Consider the following 26252-nt stretch of genomic DNA (forward strand, 5'->3'; position numbering starts at 1 on the left):
TGAGGTGAGCTTAATTGAGCATCTTGAAACTATAAAGGAGATAAATCAAAGATGCCTTCCCACATACCTGCGCCTTGAAGAAGGAAGAAGAGCATATCCCCGAAGATAAAGACCTTGGTCATGAGTCGAATCGGCACATAGCTCAGATTTCTCTCCTTTAAGGAAGCTGATAACTCTTTCAAGAACCGTGTAGATAGATGCCAGGTAGAAGGTTGGTGCCAACAAGATAAATAGGGTCTGTAAGGCATGTAGAGCAATTGAGGTTGTATGGGCATGAGAGACAGCACGGGCTCCGTGGCCGAAAATCTGGACTGCGTTGGTGATCAGAATTGCCGGGGATAAAATTATTACAAAAGGCCATTGAATACTCACATACTCCTCCAACAATCAAAGGGTGAAGTATTTAGCGCGCGTGCGTACTCGCTGGTAGAGGTGGAAGAGAGTGGTCGAGACGAATAAGGCAGCGAATAACCTCTGGGCTGTTGGCTCGGCTCGTTTTCTCTCCAAGCGGTAGAAAAATGAGAAGTTACTAGGACGATGAAACAACGATGAGGCACACAGGTACTGGAATTTGACCGGTTGGGCATGAGTGGGCAATCAGGATATCATAAACACCTAGCGCTGGATGCGAATACGTAAACAAAGCATCATCAGGATCAGCTCGGCGGGTGAGGCTCCACCGTCCCCTTTGCAACCTCCTGCCAATTCGTGCTCAGCGACGTCCCTTGGCTCTCGACGTAGCTCTTCATCATAGCGCGGCGGGTGTCCGGGTCCGCACCGGCATACAGTTTCTTGAAGAAGCCATCCACGGCATCGCCGCCGAGTTCAGAATCTACAGACTCAGCGTCTGACGCGTCCCCTTCCCCATTTCCCTCTTCATCGGCGCCCTTCTTCTTCTTGTTGTCTTTGGGCTTCTTGGCAGTCAACGACGATGCAACTTTATCCCAGTCTTTTGCGCCATGGCGCGACGAAGTCGGGTATGCGGGGCCGGACAAAGTAGATGGAGCGGCCGCAGCGGGCCGATCAGCGAGAGTTGTTGTCGGAGTCGAAGTAGACGCTTCCAGTGCGTTCCATTTCTGGCTGGCAACTTGCTTCTGCAGCGTGATTTCGATCTTGGTGCCCATCACCGAGACTTTGGAGGCGGATGGATCGATGCGCGCATAGAGCGGGTCGAGAGTGAAGTCGTACTCTGCGCCTGAGGGGAGTGGGAATTGGAGAGACGCCTTGAGAACATTATTAGTGTATTGTCTTTTTTGCTTGAAGGGTATACACCTACCGAGTCGTCTTTGAGCCCCACCTCCACGCTTTCCTTCGCTATTCCCTTCACGTACAACGTCACCACCACCGAGTCCTGGGACTGATACCACTCGTGCCGGATCTTCTGAGGGGCTGTTGTTGCAGAACTGGGCTTGCTTGGCTCTGTAGCAGCGGGCTCTGAGCTGGAACCAGTGTGCTTTGACGCAGTCGTAGCAGCATCACCACCACCAGCAGTCTGTTGCACCGACTTCCCCGCCCTCAAAGCCTCCCACTGCGCCTTCAGCTCCTTCTCCGATGGCACCCGGACATCGCCCGGAAACTCCGGCACAGAGACACTGGTCTGCTCATGCCCCTCGCCCAGCTCATTCAACTTGCGCCGAACCTTGGCCATCCAAATGGGCAGCTCCGCAAACGCATTCTTCTTCCCGCCCGCGCCAGACATGGCAGCCTTGATACCCTCCGATTTATCCTTCTCCTCCTCAGTCTTGGTCTTGCCCTCCACAATCCCAAAGACAAATGCCGCATCGCCATATCGCTCGAGCTGGTACAGGGCGACGCCGCGGCGCATCTGCGCGGCGAGAATGAGCTCGCGCTTGCCGCGGTCTCGGGCTAGGACAAGTGCGACCTCGGCATCCTGGAGTGCGGATTTGCTGTCTGGGCCGCCGTCTGCGGGCTTGAGGCGCGAGTATGCCGTTGAGCGTTGGAGGTAGTAGGGTGGGGCGCGGGGGAGCTCGGTGAGGGCACGTGTGTAGTGCTGGATAGCGAGGGGGCAGTTGCTTTCGGACAGGGCTTTCTCGCCCTGGCTGGCGGCATTCATGGTTGGTGGTGTTTACTGTCGTTGGGAGGTCGTGGAGGTTCGGGAGTTGGAGGTGAGGTGGGGAGGAAAGAGAGGAAGTGGAGAAAGAAAGTGGTGGAATCAAACAAACAGAACAGATATTACATCATCCCATAACAAAAGTTATTGCTTATTTACAGAGTAATGTCGATTATGATCGCTAACTAACAGCTGGACTATTAAGTGTGGATGATTATTGAACGGCTCACATCAGTGCCTCGTTGCCGTATTGCCGGCTGTACAAACCCAATGCGCGAATGGGCCAGTAGAACTTGTAGTTGGGATAGGAGATCATACTAGATGCGATTAGTATGGTAGTTGTGGACTTTGTTACGCAGAAAAGACATACCAGGATTGGTTGAAAACACCCTCAATGGCCTCCTGCAGCCACTCGCCATTGCGTTGCTGGCGAGCCATCAACAGTTTCATGCCCTTCTCGATCGGCTCCTTGTGCGGGTAGCGCGCCTCCATCAGCGCCAGACAGGCCCACGCCGTCTGCACGACTTGGGACATCTCGTGCTGAACGTATACATGCTTCTCGCTGCTGAGGTACGACTCGCCCCAGCCGCCGTCGGCCTGCTGCTTTGAGATCAGGAACTCGCACCCGCGGCGCGAGTCCTCGCTCGTCTCGTACGTCTCGCCAATGCTGGCCAGACTCTCCAGTGCGAACATGGCCGCGTAGGTAAAGCAGATACCCCATGATCCGTACCAGCTGCCATCGGGTCGCTGCACACGCTTGATATATGCCACGGCCTTGTCCTTTGCGGCGCGGATCTCGTCCGCGCGGTAGTCGGGGTAGTATTTGCTGAAGAGCGACAGTGCGGTGACAGATGCGGTCGTACACTCTGGGTAGTCGTAACCGATCATGATACCTCCAAAGACCTCGGCGGCGTTCAGCCACTCAACCTTCGGCGAGGCACGGGTCGTTTCGTACTCCGTAAACCCGCCGGACGGGTTCTGCATGAGCAGCAGACAATCGACGCTGTCCTTCAACCGCTCAACCGAGATCACCTTGTCGAAGTTGTGCATCTCCTGCAGCTGGATGGCAGATCGCAGGCCCTCGGCTGTGCAGTCACTGACCGTGTAGCCCTGGGTCTTGGTGCTGAAGGGCCAAGCGCCCTTGCGGTGCTGGCGGTAGCATTTCTCCTGGTCTGGCACATTCTCTCGGAGCTGATGATCTTCCAGGAATTCCAGCGCACGATTCAACATCGGCCGCCACTTGGGCTCATCGGCAAACCCGGCGACGACAATTGCTTGGGTGATAAAGGCCGTATCCCAAACCTGCACGCCGTTGGTGCCGTTCGCCAGCATGCCCTCGTCCTTCATCCACATGTAATCATTCAAACGCTCCCGGTGCCGCCGAACTGAGTAACTGTCCGGTCCGTCGTGGATATAGCACGCCACCATGTTCATCGGGTTATTGACGGGTCCCAGCCCCGCGTAGTCAGTGTTCTCATCTTCCATACAGATCAATTCCCAAGTCCACTCTTCCGCACGGTTGACAATGGCCGGCACACGGAAAAAGGGGTTATACAGCCGGACGAGCACTTCGTTGATGGAATTCAACAACCACGTCTTGGGGTAGTAATTATCTGCCTCGTGAATCGAGTTGCGGTGAGCCGCAAAGTCAATGGTATCGTAGGGCTGCGTGTACAGCTCTTCCCGAAGCTGTTTCGTGAATGAATCCACTGGGTGACTGTACTTCTTCGACCATAGATAGGACATGGGCAGGAATACTTGGCGCATGTGGATCCACCAGCGCCAGGGGGCAAAAGGGACCCAGTCAGGGAGGAGCCTAAACACAACACTTAGCAAAAGGCATAAGTCCATATTGAGGGGAAGCATACCAGATCTCGGGAGGCACAGGGTTCACGCCCTCCCACTCCATCACACCGAGGATGCTCAGCCAGAACTTGGACCAATGGGGTCCGTAAAGGGCGCCGCCAAACTTGTGCAGCAGGCCCCGGGCCTTGACCATACGAGGATCGTCCTCACTGACACCCACCAAGCGCAGGGCCACGTAATTCATACAGGTTCCGAAAACCGAGCTGTGAGCTTCGATGTGCAGACCCCAGCCGCCATCCTCAGGGTGCTGGCGGGCAAAGAGATAGCGGGCGATCTCCGTGGCATACTCTGGGGGAATAGGGGTTTTGGTCACATAATAGGTGATCAGAATGCCCGGCAGCAGGAACATAGGACCACCGTACTCGCAGGCCCAATTGCCCGCGTCGAGCTGCAAGCGCGAGAAAAAAGACAGACCATTCTCCGCGGCTTCTAGCGGCGTCTTTGCCTGTGGCAAATCCAGTAGACCCTGGACCAAAACAGTAAGAAGAAGGATCAATTTTCAGAGGCAAAAAGAAAAAAAGAATTACCGTTGGCATGCCCAGGTGGTACTTGTCGGCTATAGACTGTGGCCAGTCTTCATTTTCCTCGTCGGACTCCAGATAGCGCCATGTCTGGCGGCCTTCCTCATTGACCAGGCGCCAGCGGGCGTAATCGGTCTTGGAGTCGCCGTTTTCATCTGCGGTCAGATGGCCTTGGGCGTCGGTCCTCCACGGTCCAATTTGAAACGCCATGGTTGCTTCTGAGGGAAGTGCAGGGGATGCGCTGTTTACAAGGGAAGGCCCGGGGAAGGCGCTGAGTCAGCAGTATCCAGACTGCCGTGTACAACCAAGTACGAGATGGATTGGATCACAGGACTGCGGGTGGATGGATGTTGGGAGGGGAGATGAGGAAGAAGAGAATGGAAGAAAGGGTGGGAGAAAAAGGTGGAACAAAAGGGTAGGCCAGATGTTGTGGCAGGTCGTCGGTATGGACAATGTAGCACCATCCGCGGATTCTGATCAGATAACCACATAGTTCATATATTATTTTTAGATCTAGATCAGAGTATTTATTTAGAGATGCCGAAAATATAGTGTCTTCCGTAGGAGATCGCACAGCAGACAGAAAGTATGAGTATAGAGTGGAAGAATGGCAGGTCACGTTGCCCTCACCCTCTTCCCTTCTTCCATCACCACCACACCTGCCAATGGACCCCCATTCCCCCAGCCTTTCCCGCGACACCCCAGTCCGAGAATACATCGACACCACTCTCACAGCCTTGCTTCACCAGCTGTCCCTCCCCCCAGCCGACAGCCACCCGGCCATCTCGCTGAAACGCAGACCCAGCCCAGCATCATGCACCATCAACCCGAGCAATCGAGCGCTCGAGGAGATCCCCGGTGTCCAGGTACAGAGGATATATTCCTGGCCCGGCCGAACGGCGTACGAGGCATGGAGATTCAGTAAGGTATCCCAGTCGCAAGATATGTAACTTGGTCGCTGATACGCTGTACTCAGCGGTCGTCATTCGGGTGCTTTCCATCATCGAGCAAGCCATGCGCACAGGCAGGGCGATCTCCAAAAGGTAAGGTGTTTTTCTTCATGATATAGATGTGTGCTGAGTGCTGGTGCTGGCCCAGGGACATATACTATATCGACCCGGAATATTTCCGCTCTCAGACGGTCGTCGACGGGGTGATTGACGACCTGGCGTATACGATTGGCGTGGACAGGACGGCATTGCATGTGGTGAGACCTGTTTCGTTCTCCAACTTCGACAGCCAGGTAACTGAATTTGGGTCTTAGGAAGCTGCAGCAAAAGGGTTGACGGTAGGCTGCTTTCATCTGAAGAAGCATACATCGAGAGAAGTCGTGGATGCTCGGTCGTTTTCAAGGGTTGGGATTCATTTCCCGGGGTTCATTGGTGACTGCTAGGCTCACTGACCCAGGAAACCCTGATTCCTCAGATAGAGGATGTGGACAAGATTGATATCTCGGGTGTTCGATGGGTATTGGTGGTGGAGAAGGAAGTGTGTGCCGTTCTCTCGATGTTCACAACGAGCCAAATGCTGACCTGGTTGCTAGGCAGTCTTCCAACGACTCGCTCGAAGCTCCTATCACTTGAACGCGGTATCGGGAGAGGGTATTTTGGTGACTGTACGCTCGGCATCCCCCAAGCGTTACTCGGACTAACGACAGAACTCAGGGCAAAGGCTACCCCGACCTATGCACACGGAGATTCCTTAGTCGTCTCTCAGACACTGCCGCACCGAATCTTCCATTTTATGCGCTTGTCGACGGAGACCCAGACGGCGTGGCAATCATGTCGACATACAAATATGGCTCTGCGGCTCACGCACATAACAATTCCCGAATGAGTATCCCAAGACTGCAATGGCTCGGTCTTCGAGTGACGGATGCAATCGCCGCAGTAGACTCGGTGGAGGATGGTGTCCTGCTCTCATTGACAGCTCGGGATCGCAAGAAGATCGTCGCCATGCTACGGAACAGCCCCGTACTGGCAAGCAATGGGCCCGAGCTAGGGTGGCGGGCAGAATTGCAGCGCATGCTGATGTTGAACATCAAGGCGGAGATTGAAATCCTGTATGAGCAGGAGAAGGGCCTGGAGGGGTGGATTGACCAAGAGATGAGTCGACAGACACACTGAGTACCCCGGTATATCCCGGTATCTAGAATAACCCTGGAATATAAATAAAGAAGTGTCCATGGAAAGTTAGGATTGCGTTGCCACTGCTAGAAATGCCGAGTAAATAAACTGTACACCGTCTCAAGCAAGCGCATCAAACATCACTAGTCAAGAGAGAGAGAGAGAGAGAGAGAGAGCCATGCAAGAAACAAAAAAGAGTAAAAGCAACCCACCCCATGACGCCCACCATCAACAGACCTTTGCTTCACACTCACAGGCCCAATCCCCTGCGCACCTCATCGCGCACCTTCTTCTCATACTCGGGTCTCCGCTCGCGCCACATCTTCGCTGCCTCCACATTCGCGGGACTCTCATCGTTCGGTTCGGCGAGCATGCTCATCACCGAGATGAGGATCTTCTCCACGCTTTGAATGGGCGACCAGCGCTCCGAGGCGTGTTCGTAGTGGTTCGGGTCGTCACCCGGTGGGTGGAGGATGGAGATGCAGACCGTGCCGTTGGGGTAGACTATAGCAGAGAGGTCATTCGTATCATTCCAACCTTGGATCGAGGCTAAGAGGTTGGAGGCGAAAGATAGAGAGAGACGGGAGAAAAGTGAATAAGGGCGTACCATTCGGATGCCACACCCCACCACCGACGAATTTCATCGTCGGCGGACTGAGCGGGTAGTCCTTGGGGAATTTGAGCTCGGCGGCGAAAACACCGCCCTCGAAGGGGGTGCCCTCGGGTCCTTGGATCAAGGCTTCCCAGTAGAACATGTCGTCTTCTGAGACCGGGCCGGCGGTGATGCCCTCCGGTGGGTTTGTTGAGAGGTTTTTGTATTCGTGGAAGAGACGCTTTTGGGCGACGGAGGAGGCCATTGTGGGGGATTGCTGGGAGGGGGGTAGTAGGAAGACAGAGGAGATGCTGAATTAGGGGGTGTAGTGAGTGGTGAGTGGGTGTGGTGGGAAGAAAAGTTACAAGGTGAATTGGGGCGTGGCGACGGAGGAAGTCCGGGGGGGCAATTGATAAGGCGGAAGTGGGACAATCAGAGATTGGAATGCTGGACAGAGCGAGATTGAGTTGACAAAGAGTTGAACGAGGAGATTCTGTTTAGTGTCATAAAATCAACAATTGCTGGTGAGGCATAGGGTATTTACGTTCTATTATACAAATCTATACGATCAAAACCAGTCAAAGTCATCGCCTCCGCCTCCCCCGGATTCACCACCTCCCCATGGATCTTCCTCGTCACGGCCCCACGGATCTTCTTGACGTTCCTCCGGCCACACATCTTCATAGAATCCCGGCTGTCCGGGTTCTGGCTGGTCTGCTGGAGGCGCCCCGGGTTGTTCGGGCGACGATGTCTGCGTGCTCTGATCTCCCGATACACCCCGTTGCATGGCTTCATATCCAGCCATCGCCCCGGCGCCAGTAGCCCCCGCGGCCATGCCATCCGCCATTCCGCCCGCAGCACCGGCGCGACCGACAGTCCCAGCGGCAGCTTCACCAACACCAACAGCTCCAGTTTCGCCGGCCGCGGCACCCCCAGCAGCAGCACCACCACCTGCAGCCGCCTCGCCTCCCATACCGGGGAACCAGAGCGGCATGAACCCAACACCACCCGCGCCACTATGACGACTGAAGTAATCGAAGTCGACACTCACAGCCGTGGCTAGCATCACCGCGCGCTGGTCCAGAGTCATTCCGTCCTCCGGGGTTCCCTGGCTGGGCGCCAACTGGTCGTCTCTCAGCCCTGCGGAATCCATGCGTAACGCATACACCCCAGCATCCGTGAAGAACTCGCGCGCAAAGCCTGCAAAGTTGCGGTTCACTGATCCAATCAGCTGGTTCTCGGCGGATAGAAGCGAAAAGTCCCAAGACAGAAAAGGTTCGTCGACGTAGGCGAACTGATTGTATGCGCCCTCGTTTTGGGTTGATATCTGGGCCAGTTGCATCTGCTGGGTTCGGGACAAATCAGACTCGGATAGAGCAAATCGTTGTGTGCCCATGTCTGTTGCCGGATTGGGTGATGGGTGATATGTAAAAAGGTTGTATTTTCGTCGCAGGGGAGCCCACTGCTGCTGTGCTTCGCCAATGATTCGCATTTCGTCAAAACCAAGTGGAGATACTTGGGCGTTTGATACGAGTGAGCCCGAAGAGACACCCTGTAGAGCGGCGGAGGTTGAGTGTGTGCTCGGAGTGACATCGAGAGGATCGTAGACTCGGATTCGAGAGTTGATCCAAGAGAATGGACGGTGGAACTGCAGGGGTCAGCGATTGAAATATGACTTGCGAAGGCATTCCACCTACCCGGAGGACCTCGTTCTCGTGTCGATCAAACACATGCGTCACGAAACTTCGATGTGTTCGAAACCATTGGCGCGCCATCATGTTTCCCATGCCCTTTTCTTGTTCCGCCATGTACCCGACATGATTCCCCTGCGCATCCATGATAACGTATTTGTTCGCTTGCTCGAAACCACTATTCGCATGTTCGATCAGTCAAAGCTAAATACGCGACAAGCGCGCGCTCACTCACATCATAATATTCATCATCTCCAGCTGTCGCTGGATGACAAGCCCCGAGTTCGCCAGGATGTTCGTGGCCGGGTGGGCTGACTTGAGCACGCCGTTGGGATCTTCTGGTAGGTGCACAGGCGAGAGGAGTGTGTTTTGCGAGGGGTCGTAGTGGGGATTTTGGGCATCTTGCGGTTGGATACTCGCAGAATCTGACTGCGGCGGTGTCTCTGCTTCTCTTCGAGCTGCTGGGATAGGTTCTGGGCGGGTGATGCTGTTGCGAGGACCGCGCCGTACGCCGCGTCCGCGGATGCTCGAGAGAGCTCGACTGGAGATTGGCCATCGCGCAGAGGGTGGCCGGAGCCTTGCGGACCACATGATGGGATCTGGTTGATTTAACTGCAGGAGCGAGGATTGTTGAACGTGGTGGACAGGAAGAAAGGCGAAACCATTGAAGGCGGCGATTGCGATGACGAAGTTGGCTTTATCGCCGATAACGCCATGTCTAGAAGTGTCCATGTTGTACTGCCTAAACATAGAACAATTCGTTATTGACCGATAGTCCTGGTAGTCAATAACAATAGGAGAATTACAGACTGTGTTTCTAGAATCTAATTTCCTAGTCCGTATTGCGGGAGTTCATTACACGGTCGAGGCCAACATGATCGATCCTCCAGATTTCAAAATCAAACTCCAAAGGCATTGATTGCCCTCCAAAACCTGGAGACATCTATAGTTCTTTCCACAGATATATACACTTCAAACTGGCACCAAGCTGCACCACATAACCCCCTCATAGGGCTCCCTTGCGAGCCAACTCGATCTTCCGCGCCGCCTCCCCCTTCTTAAACCCGCTCCTGGACACGCAAATGGAACTCCCCTCTCCCAGCTCCACCTTCTCTTCCACATTGGGGTGCGGGCACGGGCAGTGGTGTGGGAAATGGACGCAGGCAAGAGTTCCGGGGCAGAGGTAATGGCTGCATTTTGCTGTGGAACGGGAAGGAGCTGGTTAGCGAGATATCCATATTTTTTGTAAAAGTAAAGTGTACTCACATTGACCCCACGCATTCTGGTATCGACTGCTGTCGCTGGGGGAGTTCTGGTTCTGTTGCTGGCGCTCTTGGCCTTGGTTGCCGCCGAACATTTGCTCGAAGAAGTTGAATTGGGCCTGGGCCACAGAGGCTAGGAGGAACAATGCCCAGAGGGCTTTGAGCCAGTGAGAAATCATGGTGGGAAACTGTCGTGACCCTAGTAGGAGGCGAATGGAGACTTGGTGTTTGTTGAGGATGACATGAAGCCAGCTAGCTAATCAGTAGGACCTGCCCACGTGACCCCATGCCCGCGCCAAGCCGGAGCGAAAAAGTTCCCCTTGAGCATCACTGGATTGGTCGTCGACTGACAACAACAACAACCACCACCACACAACCATGTTGCAGCCCCGACTGCTGGCGCCTCTCCGGGCGCTGAAACGAGCAATTGGCCCAGCAGCTCTCTCCAGGCAGCCTCTAATTCCCCAACCACTCCTCCGCACGCTGTCCGTCCCATCCATCCTCCCCAAACCGCCAACCTCCTTCTCCCGGACAACAACACTTTCCCCCCTCTCTCAAGTGCGATATGCCTCGCACGCCGCCCAGGGAGCCTCCAACAAACACTCGCGCGATCCAGCGGGCAAACGCCTGGGCGCCAAGCGCACGGGCGGCGAGTACGTCGTGCCGGGATGCATCATCTTCCGACAACGTGGCACGAAATGGTTCCCCGGCGAGAACTGCGGCGTCGGACGAGACCATACCATTTTCGCCAAGCACGCGGGCTATGTGCGGTACTACCGCGATCCGCAAATGCATCCGGATCGCAAGTACATCGGGGTTGTGTTTGAGAAGGACGAGAAACTGCCTCACCCGCGCCACCTGCCTACCCGCCGCAGGCTGAATATGGTTGCTGTGCCGGCTCGGCCGGACAGTGCCGCTGGCCAGTCGGATCTGATGGCTACTATCGATGAGACGCATGGAACGCGCATCACAAGCGTGCAGGCTGTGAATGCGGCCGAGGGTCCGCAGCTGCGTCCTGGGTACATGTACCGTGAGGCGAATTGGCAGATTGGTCGTGCGGCGGAGAAGGCAGGGATTGAGGCTGTGCCGTATGACCGCAACAACCGGTGGCTGGCGTGGCGGAAGAGAAAGGCTCGTGCGGATCGGGCCGCCCAGATGAAGAGCTTGAAGGGCAAGAAGAAGGCGGGCAAGAAGGCCAAATAAGGGTGCGGGCGGTTCTGTTTTTCCCTTGGAGTCCCGAGTACTGTAGCGATATGAGTATCTATATCTAGTCTTCCCTTTGTATTATAAAGACCATTCACACCATTTCGCAACCATATTGAAACTCTATGAAAGCACTGCACTGTCTGGATGTCATTAGAAGGAAAATGAAAGAAAGAAAGAGACTATATGGATTGTGGTATCAAGGTATCAACATCTATCCTAACACGAGAAGATCATTCATCAAACAACCGACCCAGAATCAAACTCTGGCAGACAAACTCATTGCCAACAACTTTAGCATTGCACAAAGCATCACCATCCGCAGCGACAGCGAGCACTTCCGACTTCCTCCGTTTCCTCCCCCCACTTCCATGGACGATTCGCAAATTCCTCGTCCTGGACTTGGGCGCCGCGAGCATGGTCTTTGCAGCGGCCTGGTCGGCGTCATCGACATAGATCCAGTCCCAGGTGGAAGGCATGCCTGCCTCGGACTGAGATTCAAGGATGGCTTTGGCGGTGTCCAAATCCGGAACGCGCTCGACGCGGGAGGCACCCAGGGCAAATGTGAGAAAGACGTAGGCTCTTCTCTTTTCTTCGGCCTTCCCGCGGCCCATGACCAGAATGACGGAGTGGCCATCAAGGAGTCGGGGTCGTGCCGCTATCGTTTCAGATAGGCAGGCAGTATCTGGTGGTGTCGGGGCCAGGATTCGTGATTTGGTGACTCCGTTGAGGTACATCGACTCTCCAGCAGGGAGAAGGTAGATATCCCAGTCGAGGGTGCGGCCTTTAGCAACGCAATCTTCGACCCAGCGCCCTGAAAGACAGGGAAGGTTCAATGCCAGTGCCTGCATGTACTTTTCACGACGGGAGTGTGTATCGGCAATCAAACAGGCGAACCCTACTTCCTGGGCACTGGCAGTAAGGCGTAGTCCTCCCCTGCCGGTCTCTGCATCTCTCGCTGACGCTTTGGTCGGAGTAGCAGGGGCAGTGATGGACGAGGTTTCGAACAATTCTGTGAATCCCTCATGGAGAAGGATCCCGCCATTGTCCAGGATCAACTTGGTAACGTGGTTTTTGGTACTCTCATGATCCTTGTAGGACACGGCAAATGCCATCCCGGCAAAAATGCCGCTGGAGTAATGAGATGTGCGTGAAAGTCGGCTGCTTGGGGAAGGACCGACCGATGTCCTCTTCTCCGGGGGCGTAGTGGGCTTGCCTTCTTGCGGGCTGAGCTCTGGCTGGTATGTGAAGGCTCGATCCTTGAGATTGTTCCATAGAATCATGTCAAAATAAATTCGTGAAATGGGCACCTTGATGACATTTTCAGTACTGTTCAGACCTCCGCCGGGAAGACTCTTGCGCTGCTTGGGCCCGAGTATAACCGTGGAATGTCCATGAATATCAGTCAAAGGCGGGAAGTCGGCCGGCGCTTCGAGAATTTCCTCTTTGGTGAGTTTGTGATCGAACCCACGGATTATGTGAGTGACCTTTGGAATATTAGGTAGGTCGACTTTGACTGCATCTCCCTCCCGAAGATCAAAGCGTTTCACAGCGCCCTTGGGAACTTCAACAAAGTCACTATCCTCAAACTTAACCAGGTATTTGTCTTGTGAGACACCCAGAGGTGTCCCAAGACAGACTGCAGGGTAGTAGGCCCGTTGCAGGCCACTCCACGGTGCCAGAATTTGGCGAGGAGCAACTGGAGCGGAATCAAAAAATAGTCTCTTTCCTCTTGGGGTGCGAGGACCCCGACTCATGACAGAGCGTTCTACTTCGGCCATCTCGTCCGAATCCAGTTCCGTAAGTTCAGATAACACAGAGAACTGAGGATCAGGGGGAAGAGCTGGCCGCACAGGCGTTGACGCTGCAGGCTTCTGTGCTGGGGCTTGTTTTTCTTGTAGCGGACGCGGTGCAGACAATGGTTTGCCTCTAGAACGTCGGCGAATGAATTGTTGCGGAGACTCGACTTCCCAGACATTTTCGGATCGTTGAGGCCGTGGCTTTGGTTGCCTACGAACAGTAGTCTCGGGTATGTGTATTGGCTCCTCAATTTCCGGCTCTTGTGGCGTAAATTGTTGCCGAAGGGGCGTAACAGTCTTCGGAGGGACAATGCGAGGCGTTACGGGGATAACAGGCTCAGGTTCATGATAGGCTTGGCCGTCGTTCCCACGACGCTTTTTTCTAGGTTGAGTTGGGGAGCTTTCAATTAAATCGCGAAATTCTTGATCCTCGTTCGTGAAGATTCCAATGCCCATGTCGAAAAAGCCAGGCCCAACTTGGGGCGAAGCATCACTCGCAATCTCGGTCAGTCTTCTCCGTTGCCTTCCACTGGGGCTGGACAGAATGATGCTTTTCAGAGGAGATTTTTTCAAGGGTGAAGACCGAGTTCTGGTTCCAGACGGACGAGGCTGGATGCTTCGAACGTGCTCACTGACAGGGAACATAGGAGGAAGGTCATCATCCTCAATGTTCATGCCATCGCCGTTGGAGCCCTCTTCCCATTCATGGTTTTGTGAGTGGCTGGGACTGGTTTCGGGAATGCTTGTCAATCGGGCCATGTCGCCTGAAGATTTCGGGTGGAGATGAACTGGCGTTTCGACCACGCGGGACGGTATAGAAGAGTGTTTGCTCCCGTTGGTCTTCGGGTTGCTGGAGTACAATTGTCGGCTTTCGTAAGAAGAGTGATCGTGGGGAGCCGGCATCGGCACGTTGGGCGAGTGCCCTGTTGATGCAGCTGAGCCATGTGGCTGTGAGGGAGTATGTCCACCAGATGGTTCCCTTTCACGTTGAGAGTAGGGAGGCGAGGATCCTACAGAGTGTCGAACAGGCGAAATCTTGTGAACATCTGACGAAGGACCGATTTGTACCTCATGGCCAGGTCGTGGCTGCGCGTCGGGCATTTCCTCGTCACCATCGTGGCCTGCTCGATCTGGTGAGGCTTGCGGTGATGGCTGAGAGTCCATGACCATAATTTGTGACGGCGGGTTGGCCATTTCAACTTGTCCGTCTTCATGAGCGTCGAACGGATCTTGTGTCCCATGTAGGACTTGGGAAAGCCGGACGTGCGCACTAGAAGCGGCGGCGACAGCGATGGGAGGACCGTTGTAGTTTTCCTTGTCCTCTTCGGTTGAGGAATGAGGATACTCCTGTGACCGGGGAACGTGCTGATCCACATCTTCGTGCTCTGTTTCCTCTTCACTGGCGCCAGTCTGCAGCTCCTGCACGGAGTGTTCGGGCGAACCAGAATGAGTCAGATCAGAATGCGGAGGCGGCATAGTTGGCGAGGTCCTCGCAGGCGCAGTCAGGCCGGCAAATTGTGCAGCGGCTTCTTCCTCAATTCTCCGTTGACGGCGTGCACGTTCCACAAAGCTAGACTCTTTGAAGAACTCGGTGTCGCTGTGGTCTTCCGAGGGCATATCATCCGCTGATCGGGTCAGTCGCTCGCTGTTGACCTTCTCTCGGTTTGTCTGAGATTCTTTCATGGATATATAGTTGAGGTTTGGCTCTGAAGACTCTCTCATGAAATCAGTTGGCACGTCTCTCAAGGGTGATGAGATTCCCGGGGCGAGGCGAGGCTGATGAATTGGAATGTTGGGCGATGGACGATCCGACACAAGCTCCGGTTGTTGGCCATGGACTAGTGGAGATGATGGGGCTTGGGTGGCTTTGAATAGTTGACTCAGACCTAAGAGACCGCCGCTTGACTCGATATCACCGGCTAGCGGATTATTTCGCGGCATGCTTGGTGTTTCGGTTGGCACACCCTTTGTGGGGATCTTCGTTGTTGTCCCGGGGGTCGTCAGGAAGCGCTGTGATTCCGGAAAGAGATCGGGGTGGTACGCAAGCGGAGAGGACTGACTCGGAGCAGAACTGCTGTGGTCGTCGTGATCCATAGACAGATGGGTCGCATTGGGTGCCGACTCAAACTGGGACAGGAGGTCGATATGGCCACTCTCTCCCTTGTGCAAGGTCATCATCGTTTCACCACCCGCCCCCGTCTGCGAATAGCGCGGATGTATGGAGGAAGTATTGTTCTGGATGATGCTGTCGAAGACGGACTGCGAGACCACCTGAGTGTCTCCAGGGGCAGTCTCGCCGAAACTCATTTTGGCTTGTGATTCGGAGCCTGCTTCGTGCTGGGCGCCGACGTTGGGAGGGGCCATCAGGCTTGCTTCATGCTGGTGCAGTCCAGAGAGTGAGGGGTGGAGGTAGTCGGGGAAGAAGTTGGAGGGCAGCCCTGGAGTAGTGGACAGTGCGTCACCATCGGAGTAATGGCGGGCGTCCGGGCGTGAACGAGGAGTGGTCTGAGGATTATTCTCGGATAGCGCAGGCGGTGCGAGTCGCGGCTGGGATGGGTCCTGCTCCTACGGAGATCAAAATGTCAGTCCAATGAAAACCTGCAGGCCCGTAACATACTAGGCCTAGCGCGACGCGTTGCAACCGGGAGATATCGAGGCTATCCTGGGTTTCCATCGCCAAAGCACGCGGAACAGACGGAGGAAATCACGGACGGGTCATTTCCCGTGTTGCCGAGCCGTGCCGTATAGATTGTTCGATTTTGCACTCTCCCAGAGTTGGCACGATGGCACGTAGTGGGACGGAGAGAGCCGACACACGCGCGACACGAAACACGAAACCCGGCACGTGACCGCGTTGCAATAATGCCTGATTGAGTATAGCGTAGACAGAACATCGTATAGAGTTGAAAGGTTTAAGTAGAAGCACAGGTCTTCTTAACTCTTTCCTTTCGCAGGCTTTAGGTGAAACGAGAAAAAAACATGTTTTTTCTCAAATAGGTAATATGTGTGTATATTATGTCTAATCCTAATCTCTTCAACACAACTAGATATTCATCTGCCCGACTCGATTGGTTACTCGCGCCCAATGGGTTGAATCAACGAATAGCTTGCCGACGATAGTGACTGTCTAGTCAAGTTCCATTCCACTGCCTCGGAGTCCCAGGTTGCCCCACCTTAATAGTCTATGATTGTCGCTCTGAGTTTGAATAGCTTCAGCAATTGGCGATCTGTTGACTGGTCATGTGATTCCATTTGTCACCCAAGTTCCTTCAACCAAAAATCTGCTCTTTTCACATATTGTCCAACCCGAAGGGCATTTATCTCCATCGGAAGCCGCGGATCTTTCGGGGTAGGGAATTCTCATCTAAAAATCGCATCGATGTTTCAGAATCTCGTTCGTCTTTCGCGGGGGGCTGCGCGTGGTACACCCCGTTACTCGGACCGACGAGCTTTCTCATATGTGTCCACGCACAAGGCATTTCCAGCAACCATGTATCTGTTCCAGATTCATCGTGACTCCAGGCTTTTCGACAGAGCCTTCGAACAAGATGATTGGGAATACGAGGACGGAGTTGAAGTATCCAAGGATGGCTTAGTCCACCCGAATATCACGATGGACTGTATGCGATCCCAAATAAGCATTCTTACAATGCTAACTTGTACAGTTTCAAATGGCGCATTACTCATGCCGAACACGTTCTTCATGCAAGAGCTCACACGACGGTCGTTTGACAATTACTTCGACAATCTTGAAAATGGTCAACCCGAGGCCGAACCTCATTATTTGTGCATCCCCAAAGGTGACCAAATCTCCCAGTCTTCCTAAGCGAAACTGACTGTTTTATTGAGGCACCTCTGTACCAAAGTCATTGAATCTTTTTCGCGAGCATCTCTCTCGCTTCTCCCTTCAACCGGCCTATCCCATGTCATTGGATTGTATGTTCGGTGAAACCCCCGTCGAAAGAATAGTTGCTGATTAGTAAAGGTTTGAACAAAGTCTTGACGCAATTTTACGTGGAATCTGGGCAGGTGTTCACTACAGATGATTGGTATGGTAGGTATCCTTACCACGAGGCATCCTCTGATAGTCTTGAGGAGTGGATGGGGAGATAAATTGCAGGAGCAGGAAAGCCGAATGCTCACCCCCCAAATCGCTACGTATGCGCTATTGGCGGCCAATTTTGACCGATCATTGATTTTGACTATGAATACCGGTTGGATAACTATCAGAGTAGAGCTTTATTGGCCAGGATGTCACCTCATCGACGCCAAGAAATGCCATGTGACCTTCAGCTCGTAGTCACGGTTTTTTCTTTTTCATTGTCTATTCTACTGTGGTCACGTTTTCTGGTTCGAACCGGGCACTCCGGGGCTACTACCTTGGGCTCGACAAGCCAACCGAACTTGTGCAGTCATCAAGGGACCCAACAATGAATTCCTTCATTATACTAACACTCTAAAGCAATACAGATCCGCCAGTGGTCTCACCGACTCATCAAACTTTTTCAAGGGCCCCCAGTAACGACCAATCTAAGCTTCTGCAAACTCATTTCTTCTTGTCATCGAGGTCTGTAAAGAGCTCGTATCCAAAGTCCTTGCTGGCATCGTTAAAACGGAGCTTCTTATCAATCTTATCTATCTCCTGGATATCTGCATCGTCAAGCTCGAAAGCAATGTCGAAGTTTTGGGCGATTCGCTCGGGCGATTTGGACTTGGGAATGACGGAACGTCCGTGGGAGATACCCCAGACTGAGATATTTCAGTCAATTATCAGTGACTTGGAGGAAGCAGAAGTAGGTAGCTTACCTAGGGCAACCTGGTTTGAAGTTTTGCCGTATTTCTTCCCAATCTCCACGAGCTTTGGATCATTCACTAGCTGGCCGTGCTCCTCACGACCACCATAGATCTCGTTCTGGTTACCAAATGGCGAGAATTGAGTCACATGGATACCATTATCCTTATGGAACTTTGCGAAGTCTTTTTGTTGCAGCCATGGGTGTAGCTCCATCTGGTGGACTGCTGGAACGATGGATGCATTTTCGAGAATGCGCTCGACTTCCTTCTTCGAAAAATTGCTAATCCCAATAGCCTTGGTTTTGCCGGTTTTGAGAAGGCCCTCCATCGCTTTATAGGTCTAGTTTTGGTCAAAAAAACACATTCAACAGATTTCTCGGGTCGAAGGAACAACTAACGTCGATGTAGTCGATGTCTTCAGTGATCAAGTTGCCGTCCTTATCGGAAGGGAAAAGGTCCTCTCCCCGCTTAAAGGCGACGGGCCAGTGCATCAGGAAAAGATCGAGATATTCGAGCCCCATGTCATCCAACGTCTGCTGCAATGCCTGACCAACATCGTCAGGATGGTGCTTGTTGTTCCACAGCTTGCTTGTAACAAAAATCTCGCTCCGTGGCACACCACTCTGTTTGATAGCCTTTCCCACGCTTGGCTCAGTACCATAGCTTAACATGAAATTAGCTTGTGTGGTATCAATGGAGCAATCTGCAAATCACCATCTCGCGGTATCTATGTGGCGGTAGCCGGTCTGGAGAGCTACAAGAACCGCAGCTTCCTGAGCAGCCTCGTCTTGCCACGTTCCCAGTCCGATAGCAGGGATCTGGGTACCGTTGTTCAACTTGAAGGTTTTTTGCTGAGACGCCATATTCGTAGAATTGTTGAGAATTGTGTAAAAAAAGAAACAAGCTCGACACACACCATCGGTGCAGATATTTGTATGTATCACATGGTGGACCCTAACTACCTATCTCTAATGTCCAAATACACAATCAACCAATAAATCACAAAGGATATGATCCCGGCCGAGGAAGTGTTACGTTGGGATGATGTGCCTTCTTCGAATTATGAATCATATCGTAGAATCCTGTATAAATCTGCCAGGTCAGAATTGCCATGACGTAAGATATTGAGGACCTTGGTTTAGAATCCCCGGATCTTGATATCCAGACGCCGTTCTCCATGGTTGACAGTGTTCACTTACAAGCAAACGGACCCTTGATGTTGATGATTCACGACTACGTCACAATAAGTACTGCTAACACAAGATCTGGCCAACAGAAAGGCCTCCCTGAGTATCTACGATAAGGTTCAAACAGGCCGAGAGACAAGCCTGTGAATATCTACGTCACAAGCATTCACAAGCTTGTGTTTTCCCAAAACTCCATGACGTCATGGTGATATTCAAATATATAAAGCCAAGTAACTTCGCCATATGGAAAGCACCAAACCCAGACAATTATAACGTTTAAGTTCAACTGTCATCACTATATTTCACCATGGAAACTGTCAAGGTACGCTAGTGGTCGCCACTGTGGCGTTGACTGTTTGGAATGCTTGAAACTGACTATAACCTAACAGAACGCCGCGAACTACGTCGAGGAGACCGTCAAGGGCGGTGGCTCTGAGGCTTCCAAGGAGGCCAACAAGAACGTGGCCAAGGACTCGGATGCCGGCCTTGGCACCCGAGCCGGTGCCGCGAAGGACGCTGTGAAGGACAAGACGGATGCGGAAAAGCATGATGCCAAAGCGGGTGCCAACAAAGGTAACTATCGCGTATTGCTTACTTGAAGTATTAATACTGATGTCGACTACAGAGGCCGCTAAGCACTGAGAATACCTGTCAACTCCAGACGGAATCACTGCAGCTACCAGGTAGCTTTGTGCTATTCTAGTCTAGTTGAACTCTTTGCGTTCCACGATCATCCAAGTATATTGTCTTTGTACTATACACAATGTTCTAGTTAAATACCATTATGAGTTAACGTCGAAAATTCCTTGATATTGTAGAATGTATCACTTAACAGAGGAGATAGTAATCTTCCCGTTGCTGCGTTATCGTCGCAAGTTATTTTCTAATTTGAATGGTCGCACAGCGCTTCTTGAGCATAGACTTCTGTCATCAAACAACCACTTATCATGGCCCTTTTCATCATTCATATACATCCAGTCAACTTTAGCAAGTAGATCCGCTCCAAATGCCATGCCGTATATTCAAGGCATATTGTACAAGCAACTATGCAGTTTCCTAGCCGCGGTTCTCATACTCCCCCACTTTCTTCCCCCTCAACTTTGGAACTGCTGTACAGAAAGAACTGCACAAAAATAGCCATATCCAACAGCAATGTGCCAGCGCTGCCAATCAGCCACGATAGATTAACCAAAATATACCGCCCATAGATAGCAGCCGCTTCACCAGGCCGACAGTGCACATGGGAGTGATGCGACACAATACTGGCAGCCACAGCCTCAGAGGAACCACGACAGACGGGCGAATACGCCAGGATCGACAAGACATAGGTCAAGTTGCCAATACAGGCAAAGAGAAAGAAGAGCAGGGAGACGCCTTCTGTTGATTTGCGCCGAAAGTTCAAAAGAAGCTGCGGCAGTCGCGACCCTAGATAGAACGCTGCACAGAGATACCCGAACACCTGGCCAAGCGTATCCATGGGGAGAGGGTCGGGTTCCGGCTCGTCGGTGGAGCTCTTCGAGCTCGGGCTGACGTACCAGCCCAGAATCCCTGCCGTGCAGACGAGAGCAATGGCTGTGGCGTTAAAGAGAGCTTTTTGCAGGGCAGAGATGCGGCGACGGGTCCGTCGGGAGCGGACTCGTTCTGATTCCGACTCGATGAAGGGCGTTGCGGGGGAGAGGTGCGTGCCGTCTACCGAGGAGTGGAGAATGTCGTGGAAGGATGTGGCTGAGTGTCTTCTTCCTATGTTGCGCGTGGACGAGGAGGATGATAGAGGGCGTGCGCCATTCTGGGCGTGGTGTGCACTGTGCCCGTGCTCTGTCGGCTCCTGGATCTGGGCATGTCCATTGGATGTGTTTGCGGATTTAGGAAGTAGAACTGATCGTTCTGTTGGGACTGGCGTGGGACTACCCTCGTCATCACTTTCCTCCACACCAGCAGTGGCAGCAGCATCTGGCGTCGGTGTAGAGGCAGATAGCTCATCCGTAATGGTAAACCCGCGATAGTAGAAACACTGTCCCAGCAGCACGATATCCGCGAGAGTGTAGTACACGGCCAGGATAGTCATTGTGGGCAGCACGCCTTGCAGGATGGCGCCGAGGATATTGAAGACATCGCCCGCTAGCCAGACGATGAGGAAGAGCAGCGAGAGGCCGTCTGCTGAGCCGCGGCGGAAATTTTCGATGATTTGCGGGGAGAAGACGACGACCCAGCAGGCGATTGAGATGGAGCTGGTATGTGTGTTAGTGAGATCGGTCAATAATGGCAGCAATTCGAACCACACTATAGTGTAACATCACTGTCTGTGAGACTCACCCGCAAATGCCACTCACGGCCTCGATGTTGAAATTGGCCACCTGTGAAGGGAACATGGTGCTGAAATCCCCTCGATGCCAATCACTATGTTTGTAGTTGGGTGCACTGTACAGGGCACATCGAGACCAATGTACGGGGGCTATGTTAGCAAGGAACGGCAGAATTGGAGAGAATTTGGAGAATTGCGGGCAGACGAAGATAGATGACGTCTGGTCACGTGATGGACTATAAAGCGCGACAGAAGGATAATCAGGCATTTACAGATAGGAAAGAAGTCAAGGGTTTGCTTTTTAGAACTTAACAAAGGGCGATTCGTTACTGCATCATCTGACGGGAGACCACCGAATCCGCACTACGGTTTCGATTTGCCCCCGCAGAGATATATAGAAGCGACTATATTTCACTCGACTCGAATCTATCCCAAATTCAGGCCCAAAGTTTACGCTGTCGCAGCTTCCATAATCTGCTCCAGCTTTGTCTGGAAATCGCAGAAAATATTGATAGCCTGTTACAAACTTCAATTAGCCCATCTTCTTCGTCCCTTATGAATTCATTCATACCTCGGTCAACTTGATATGGCTCGCCCCACCCAAGTCCCGGACGAATACCATTTGAAATATGGAGGGATCATTTATAAATGACGTTTCTTCCTCCGGAATGGATAATGTAGGCGCCTCGTCGAATAGCGACTTGGTGCTAATGGGAGCAGGCTCTGTCAATTGCGCCAGGAGATGCGGAGCGATAGTGAGATGGTCTACGCCAGCGAGAGAGTAGATCTCTTCTGTCGAAGTCAGGCTCGCCGGTAGGACCTTTGTCTTTGCGTTTATGTATTTGTAGTACTGCTGAATAGCAACACAAAGCGGAAGTAGTTTTCCCTTGTCGACCAGACTGCAGAGTGGCAGTTAGAAGAAAGAAGAGATGTTTATTCGAGTTGTTAGTTAGCGACTCACCTCGTATCAAATTGGACTTTCAGGTTGTTTACGTAAGGTGCAATATACGTGCAGCCCACTTCAGCTGCTAGTTTTGCCTGCGCCATGCTGAATAAAGTGGTTGCTAGCGTGCGCACGCCGGCTAGTTCGAGGGTGTGGCATGCCATCATGCCTTCCCAGGTGCTGGGGATCTTGATAGCGATGCGGGAGACGTCAAAGCCAGGCTCGATGTGTTGAAATAGCTGGACAATTCCTATACAGTTCGCTGAGGTGTCAGGTACTCGCGCAAGATGTGGTTGGGAGAGTTTCTATCCATACGCAGGGCATTGGCGACTGTCTGCTCAGAGGAATATGAGTAATATGGATTCGTTTGCACATGGACGCGTCCGTGGATATGCTTGGACATACCCACAGCTAGTCGAACCATCTGTTGATTTGTGGTTAGCCTATGTTCCAGGCAGTTATGGTGTAGATCTAACGCACAGCAATCTCCACGGCTAATTCTTCAACGCTGGTCGAAGAGTACTGAGAATGCAGTATCTTTGCGTCTGCCGCAGCGGCAACAACCACTTCCTTGCGAGCTGGTTTGGACAGTTCACCGAAGGCAATAGCCTGTATATGGATTCAGCGGGGATACTTGACTAAAAGGGAGGGTAGGTACTTGGTTAGATGTGCAGTCCTGGAAGGGCCCTAAGACCTTAGCCACTAGGTAAACAGTCAGTGTGATTGTTAACAGTGTAGTAACAACCCCTCCGCTACTGACTAACCCTCCTCGTCCATCGTGTCGCAATCCACTACGGTGCGGGAACGCATGTAATCGAGACCGGATGGAGTAGCCATATTGAACGGTGAAGTGTGCCGGACTATTAAATCAGATAAACCAAAAGTCAGAGTCAACTGTAATGAGGAATGAGGCGTGAGAAAGAACGGGAAGTGACACAACAGACCGACGTGGATATCCTGCATTGTCATCCCACCTCGTCACGAACGGGGCGGGTTAGCCGGACTAGCTAACCGCCTAGTGGGCCATGGATCAACTCGAGGTACATAAGCGCTCCCTCAGATAAAAAAGTCAGGATTTTATTGGATAGTCCTACTGGTTAAGATATAGGGAGAGATGGTTGACCGGAATAACGCCCCGCAATGCAATACATACAAAGACCTGAAAACTACTGACTAGCCAACCACGCCTCATGCGCCTTCTTCTGCCGGTCCCAATCCTTGCGTAGCTTCTTCGCACGGCTCTTAGTGATCTCCTCACCAGCAGCATCACGCGTCGGGATACCATCCGTGTCCCATGCGCTGTATTCATTCGTCCTGAACATCTCGAGGTGGCTCAGCTTGCCCTTCTCCAGCCGCTTGAGGGCCTCCTGCTCCTGCTTCTGTCTCTCCAGTTGCTTTTGGCGGGCTCGTTCGGCCTTTTCCTCGCGCGCCTGGAGCATTTCGCGGGTCACTGGCCGCACCAGGGCGGGGAGGTTGTCGCGGTCTTCGAGGTAAACGCCGAGATCGAAGAGGTCGATGTTGCGTACGCGATCGCACAGAGCGAGGATATCTTTGCCGATGGAGTCAGATGATTGCAGGGCACTGACGTTTGTGCGGAAGTTGGAATAGACCGCTGCGTAGGGTTTCGCGGTCTCGGACTCGGCTGCAGGTGCAGACTCACGAGCGAGAACTTCCTCGATTTCCTTGGAGCTGATGCCGGCTTTATCGCGCGCGGCCAGCCGCAAGCTGTCGCGCATGGAAGAAAGTGGGTAGAGGAAAGGCTTGGCCTCTTCGGGGACGTCGATGCCCGACCAACCAATCTCGGGACTGTCCGCAGCGGCGGTACCATTGAGGCCAAAGATGTTGACCATCGACGTGACCCACCGAGCGGCAGCCTCCACATCCTTTGGGTTCAAGGTGGACTTATCGGCAGAGTTGTACTTTGTGATCAACTCTGAAATTGATTGCATCGCGGCGGGAGTATTGAACGAATCGCAGAGCTGATCGTACACAGCCTTCTGGGCTGATTTCAAATCAGCAGCAAGGGTGCTGTCGGTGCCGGATGTGTGTCCCTGAAGGGCTTCAAGATCCCTCACATTCAGGAAGAAATTGTTCACCTTATCCTCCCACGAATTGCCAAAGTTTACCAGCTCCTCTGTGATCTCGACGCCATCTCTCCAGCCGCCCAGAAGGAACACAATCCGCAGACTGCGCGATGTCCAATCGTTTCGCCCAAGAGCCTCGCGAATAGTAGTGAAGTTCTTCAAGGACTTGGACATCTTGGACCCTTGAATGGACAAGTGACCCATGTGCAGAAAATAGTTGACCCACTGGTCGTGCGAGTGGCTATGATCGTCCCAGTAAGCCTCGCTCTGAGCCAATTCATTATCGTGGTGCGGGAATGCAAGGTCAATGCCTCCAGAGTGGATATCCATCTGCTTGCCCAGCCGGGCTGACGCCATGGCCGAGCACTCAATATGCCAGCCGGGGCGGCCTTTGCCCCAGGAGCTGGACCAGCTCGGCTCCCCTGGCTTGGAGGACTTCCAGAGCGCAAAATCAGAAGCTCCGCGCTTTTCGGTGGTCTTGCTGGCCAAAGCACCCTCGCCCTCCGCGGCCAGCTTGTTGTCGGAACGGCTCCAGGGCTCGAGCCGCGCGTACGGATGACCCGCCGCTTCGAAGGCCTCGATATCGAAATACACCGATCCATCAGCCGTGACATATCCAAACTTATTCTTCACGATGCGCTCCACAAAATCAGCGATTTCGTCCCCATACTCCGTCACGCGAGTCAGCTCGTCTGGGTCAAGAACGTTGAGGTCGTGCATGTCCTTCATGAAGCTTGCTTCGTATTTCTTCGTCAATTTGGTGAAGATACTGTGGTCGTTCGCGTCGATCGAGGCACCCTTCAGAGCATCCAAGTAAGGCAGCAAGACATCCTGCGTCCCGGAATAGAAGAGATTGGCGAACGCAGTAGCATCGGTTGAGTCACCAAGAGTTCCCGCCTGCGCAATCACCTTGGCGGCCGACGCTGCCGTCTTGATATGCATCTTGACCTTGGCCTCATCGTCACCGGGCTTCTCATTTCCTGGCAATGCGCCGCCATTCAAAACGACTGCGTACACCTTTTCGACTTCTTCTTGATAGCGAGGCGGGGCCAGTTCGGGAGAGAGGAGAGGCAGGTTTTTCTTCAGGTAAGCAGTATATGCGCTGTTCGCAGTGTCCAGAACAGTGGCGGAGACGGTGGGGTTGACCGCCATGAATTCGTTGAATAAATGCTGTTGTCTGCCACGGAGAATAATCTACAACACAATCAATCCATGCTCTGTCGCCAATCGGGGCAGGCCATTCGGCATACCTTGTCATCCACATCGGTAATATTCATAACGAAATGAACATCAAACTTGAAGAAGTCGCGCATGATGCGTCGAATGATATCGGTGGTCACATAGTTCCTGGCATGGCCCAGATGCGAATCGTCGTACACTGTCGGTCCGCACGCGTACCAGTTAACCTTTTTGCCCGCTGGGTCGATGGGGATGAACGGTGTTTTGGACTTGGTGAGAGAATTCCACACATTCAAGGGAGGGAGGGTGGCGTCTGGATTCGAGGGCGGTTGGCGCCATTGCGGCTGCTGGCGCGCAGACATGGTGGTCCGGGCAAAGACGAGCGCTGGTGACAGGGATCGGACGCGCTGTTTGGGAAGAAAAGAAAGAGAGAAGAAAGACAGACGGGGAGAAAAGAGCATAAAGAAGGGAAGGGCGAAGGCGCAATCGAGGGGCTGCTGGGTGAGTCAAAGAAGCAGCATCGAAAGGAAGAAGTACCGGGGGAAGGTCGGAGCCCTGAGCCCTAACTGGCACCCGAATCGGGTATTCAGCCTATATACGTACTTTTTTTTTCCCATGCGGAGAAAGAACTT

The 26252-nt window shown here is 53.0% G+C and overlaps 14 protein-coding genes across 14 annotated transcripts; 4 read left to right on the forward strand and 10 right to left on the reverse strand.

Annotated features, from left to right (window-relative positions):
• Positions 1-656: 656 nt before the first annotated feature.
• Positions 657-2074, reverse strand: PFLUO_LOCUS5614 (Cochaperone protein; the record flags this gene model as incomplete). The annotated part of the gene is made up of 2 exons (XM_073783076.1): positions 657-1223; positions 1277-2074. 2 exons carry the CDS (start codon positions 2072-2074, stop codon positions 657-659), a joined length of 1365 nt encoding a protein of 454 aa, XP_073639668.1.
• A 223-nt stretch (positions 2075-2297) lies between these two features.
• On the reverse strand, positions 2298-4668 carry PFLUO_LOCUS5615 (Lanosterol synthase erg7A; the record flags this gene model as incomplete). The annotated part of the gene is made up of 4 exons (XM_073783078.1): positions 2298-2388; positions 2442-3887; positions 3940-4403; positions 4465-4668. The coding sequence occupies 4 exons, from the start codon at positions 4666-4668 to the stop codon at positions 2298-2300; spliced, it is 2205 nt and encodes a 734-aa protein (XP_073639669.1).
• A 455-nt stretch (positions 4669-5123) lies between these two features.
• PFLUO_LOCUS5616 (endodeoxyribonuclease) lies at positions 5124-6584 on the forward strand (the record flags this gene model as incomplete). The annotated part of the gene is made up of 6 exons (XM_073783079.1): positions 5124-5379; positions 5435-5501; positions 5557-5701; positions 5866-5946; positions 6002-6046; positions 6123-6584. 6 exons carry the CDS (start codon positions 5124-5126, stop codon positions 6582-6584), a joined length of 1056 nt encoding a protein of 351 aa, XP_073639670.1.
• Positions 6585-6834: 250 nt separating this feature from the next.
• On the reverse strand, positions 6835-7441 carry PFLUO_LOCUS5617 (ubiquitin conjugating enzyme Ubc7/UbcP3; the record flags this gene model as incomplete). Its single annotated transcript, XM_073783080.1, has 2 exons — positions 6835-7088; positions 7192-7441. 2 exons carry the CDS (start codon positions 7439-7441, stop codon positions 6835-6837), a joined length of 504 nt encoding a protein of 167 aa, XP_073639671.1.
• A 303-nt stretch (positions 7442-7744) lies between these two features.
• PFLUO_LOCUS5618 (uncharacterized protein) lies at positions 7745-9458 on the reverse strand (the record flags this gene model as incomplete). Its single annotated transcript, XM_073783081.1, has 3 exons — positions 7745-8824; positions 8874-9045; positions 9103-9458. The coding sequence occupies 3 exons, from the start codon at positions 9456-9458 to the stop codon at positions 7745-7747; spliced, it is 1608 nt and encodes a 535-aa protein (XP_073639672.1).
• A 415-nt stretch (positions 9459-9873) lies between these two features.
• Positions 9874-10308, reverse strand: PFLUO_LOCUS5619 (Long chronological lifespan protein 2; the record flags this gene model as incomplete). The annotated part of the gene is made up of 2 exons (XM_073783082.1): positions 9874-10067; positions 10134-10308. The coding sequence occupies 2 exons, from the start codon at positions 10306-10308 to the stop codon at positions 9874-9876; spliced, it is 369 nt and encodes a 122-aa protein (XP_073639673.1).
• A 199-nt stretch (positions 10309-10507) lies between these two features.
• On the forward strand, positions 10508-11332 carry PFLUO_LOCUS5620 (54S ribosomal protein L2 mitochondrial; the record flags this gene model as incomplete). The annotated part of the gene is made up of 1 exon (XM_073783083.1): positions 10508-11332. One exon carries the CDS (start codon positions 10508-10510, stop codon positions 11330-11332), a length of 825 nt encoding a protein of 274 aa, XP_073639674.1.
• Positions 11333-11565: 233 nt separating this feature from the next.
• Positions 11566-15805, reverse strand: PFLUO_LOCUS5621 (radiation sensitive protein rad9; the record flags this gene model as incomplete). Its single annotated transcript, XM_073783084.1, has 2 exons — positions 11566-15696; positions 15749-15805. 2 exons carry the CDS (start codon positions 15803-15805, stop codon positions 11566-11568), a joined length of 4188 nt encoding a protein of 1395 aa, XP_073639675.1.
• An 816-nt stretch (positions 15806-16621) lies between these two features.
• On the forward strand, positions 16622-16957 carry PFLUO_LOCUS5622 (uncharacterized protein; the record flags this gene model as incomplete). Its single annotated transcript, XM_073783085.1, has 2 exons — positions 16622-16751; positions 16797-16957. 2 exons carry the CDS (start codon positions 16622-16624, stop codon positions 16955-16957), a joined length of 291 nt encoding a protein of 96 aa, XP_073639676.1.
• Positions 16958-17677: 720 nt separating this feature from the next.
• PFLUO_LOCUS5623 (uncharacterized protein) lies at positions 17678-18788 on the reverse strand (the record flags this gene model as incomplete). Its single annotated transcript, XM_073783086.1, has 4 exons — positions 17678-17880; positions 17938-18265; positions 18324-18588; positions 18640-18788. 4 exons carry the CDS (start codon positions 18786-18788, stop codon positions 17678-17680), a joined length of 945 nt encoding a protein of 314 aa, XP_073639677.1.
• A 631-nt stretch (positions 18789-19419) lies between these two features.
• Positions 19420-19754, forward strand: PFLUO_LOCUS5624 (Glucose-repressible protein protein; the record flags this gene model as incomplete). Its single annotated transcript, XM_073783087.1, has 3 exons — positions 19420-19434; positions 19502-19685; positions 19738-19754. 3 exons carry the CDS (start codon positions 19420-19422, stop codon positions 19752-19754), a joined length of 216 nt encoding a protein of 71 aa, XP_073639678.1.
• A 427-nt stretch (positions 19755-20181) lies between these two features.
• On the reverse strand, positions 20182-21481 carry PFLUO_LOCUS5625 (Putative vacuolar membrane transporter for cationic amino acids; the record flags this gene model as incomplete). Its single annotated transcript, XM_073783089.1, has 2 exons — positions 20182-21340; positions 21426-21481. The coding sequence occupies 2 exons, from the start codon at positions 21479-21481 to the stop codon at positions 20182-20184; spliced, it is 1215 nt and encodes a 404-aa protein (XP_073639679.1).
• Positions 21482-21864: 383 nt separating this feature from the next.
• On the reverse strand, positions 21865-23194 carry PFLUO_LOCUS5626 (uncharacterized protein; the record flags this gene model as incomplete). Its single annotated transcript, XM_073783090.1, has 7 exons — positions 21865-21930; positions 21986-22313; positions 22376-22607; positions 22673-22781; positions 22838-22966; positions 23016-23059; positions 23122-23194. The coding sequence occupies 7 exons, from the start codon at positions 23192-23194 to the stop codon at positions 21865-21867; spliced, it is 981 nt and encodes a 326-aa protein (XP_073639680.1).
• Positions 23195-23523: 329 nt separating this feature from the next.
• Positions 23524-25982, reverse strand: PFLUO_LOCUS5627 (cysteinyl-tRNA synthetase; the record flags this gene model as incomplete). The annotated part of the gene is made up of 2 exons (XM_073783091.1): positions 23524-25635; positions 25692-25982. The coding sequence occupies 2 exons, from the start codon at positions 25980-25982 to the stop codon at positions 23524-23526; spliced, it is 2403 nt and encodes an 800-aa protein (XP_073639681.1).
• Between the last annotated feature and the right edge of the window lie 270 nt (positions 25983-26252).

The sequence above is a fragment of the Penicillium psychrofluorescens genome, assembly GCF_964197705.1.
Source record: "Penicillium psychrofluorescens genome assembly, chromosome: 3".
In the NCBI taxonomy this organism is placed as follows: domain Eukaryota; kingdom Fungi; phylum Ascomycota; class Eurotiomycetes; order Eurotiales; family Aspergillaceae; genus Penicillium; species Penicillium psychrofluorescens.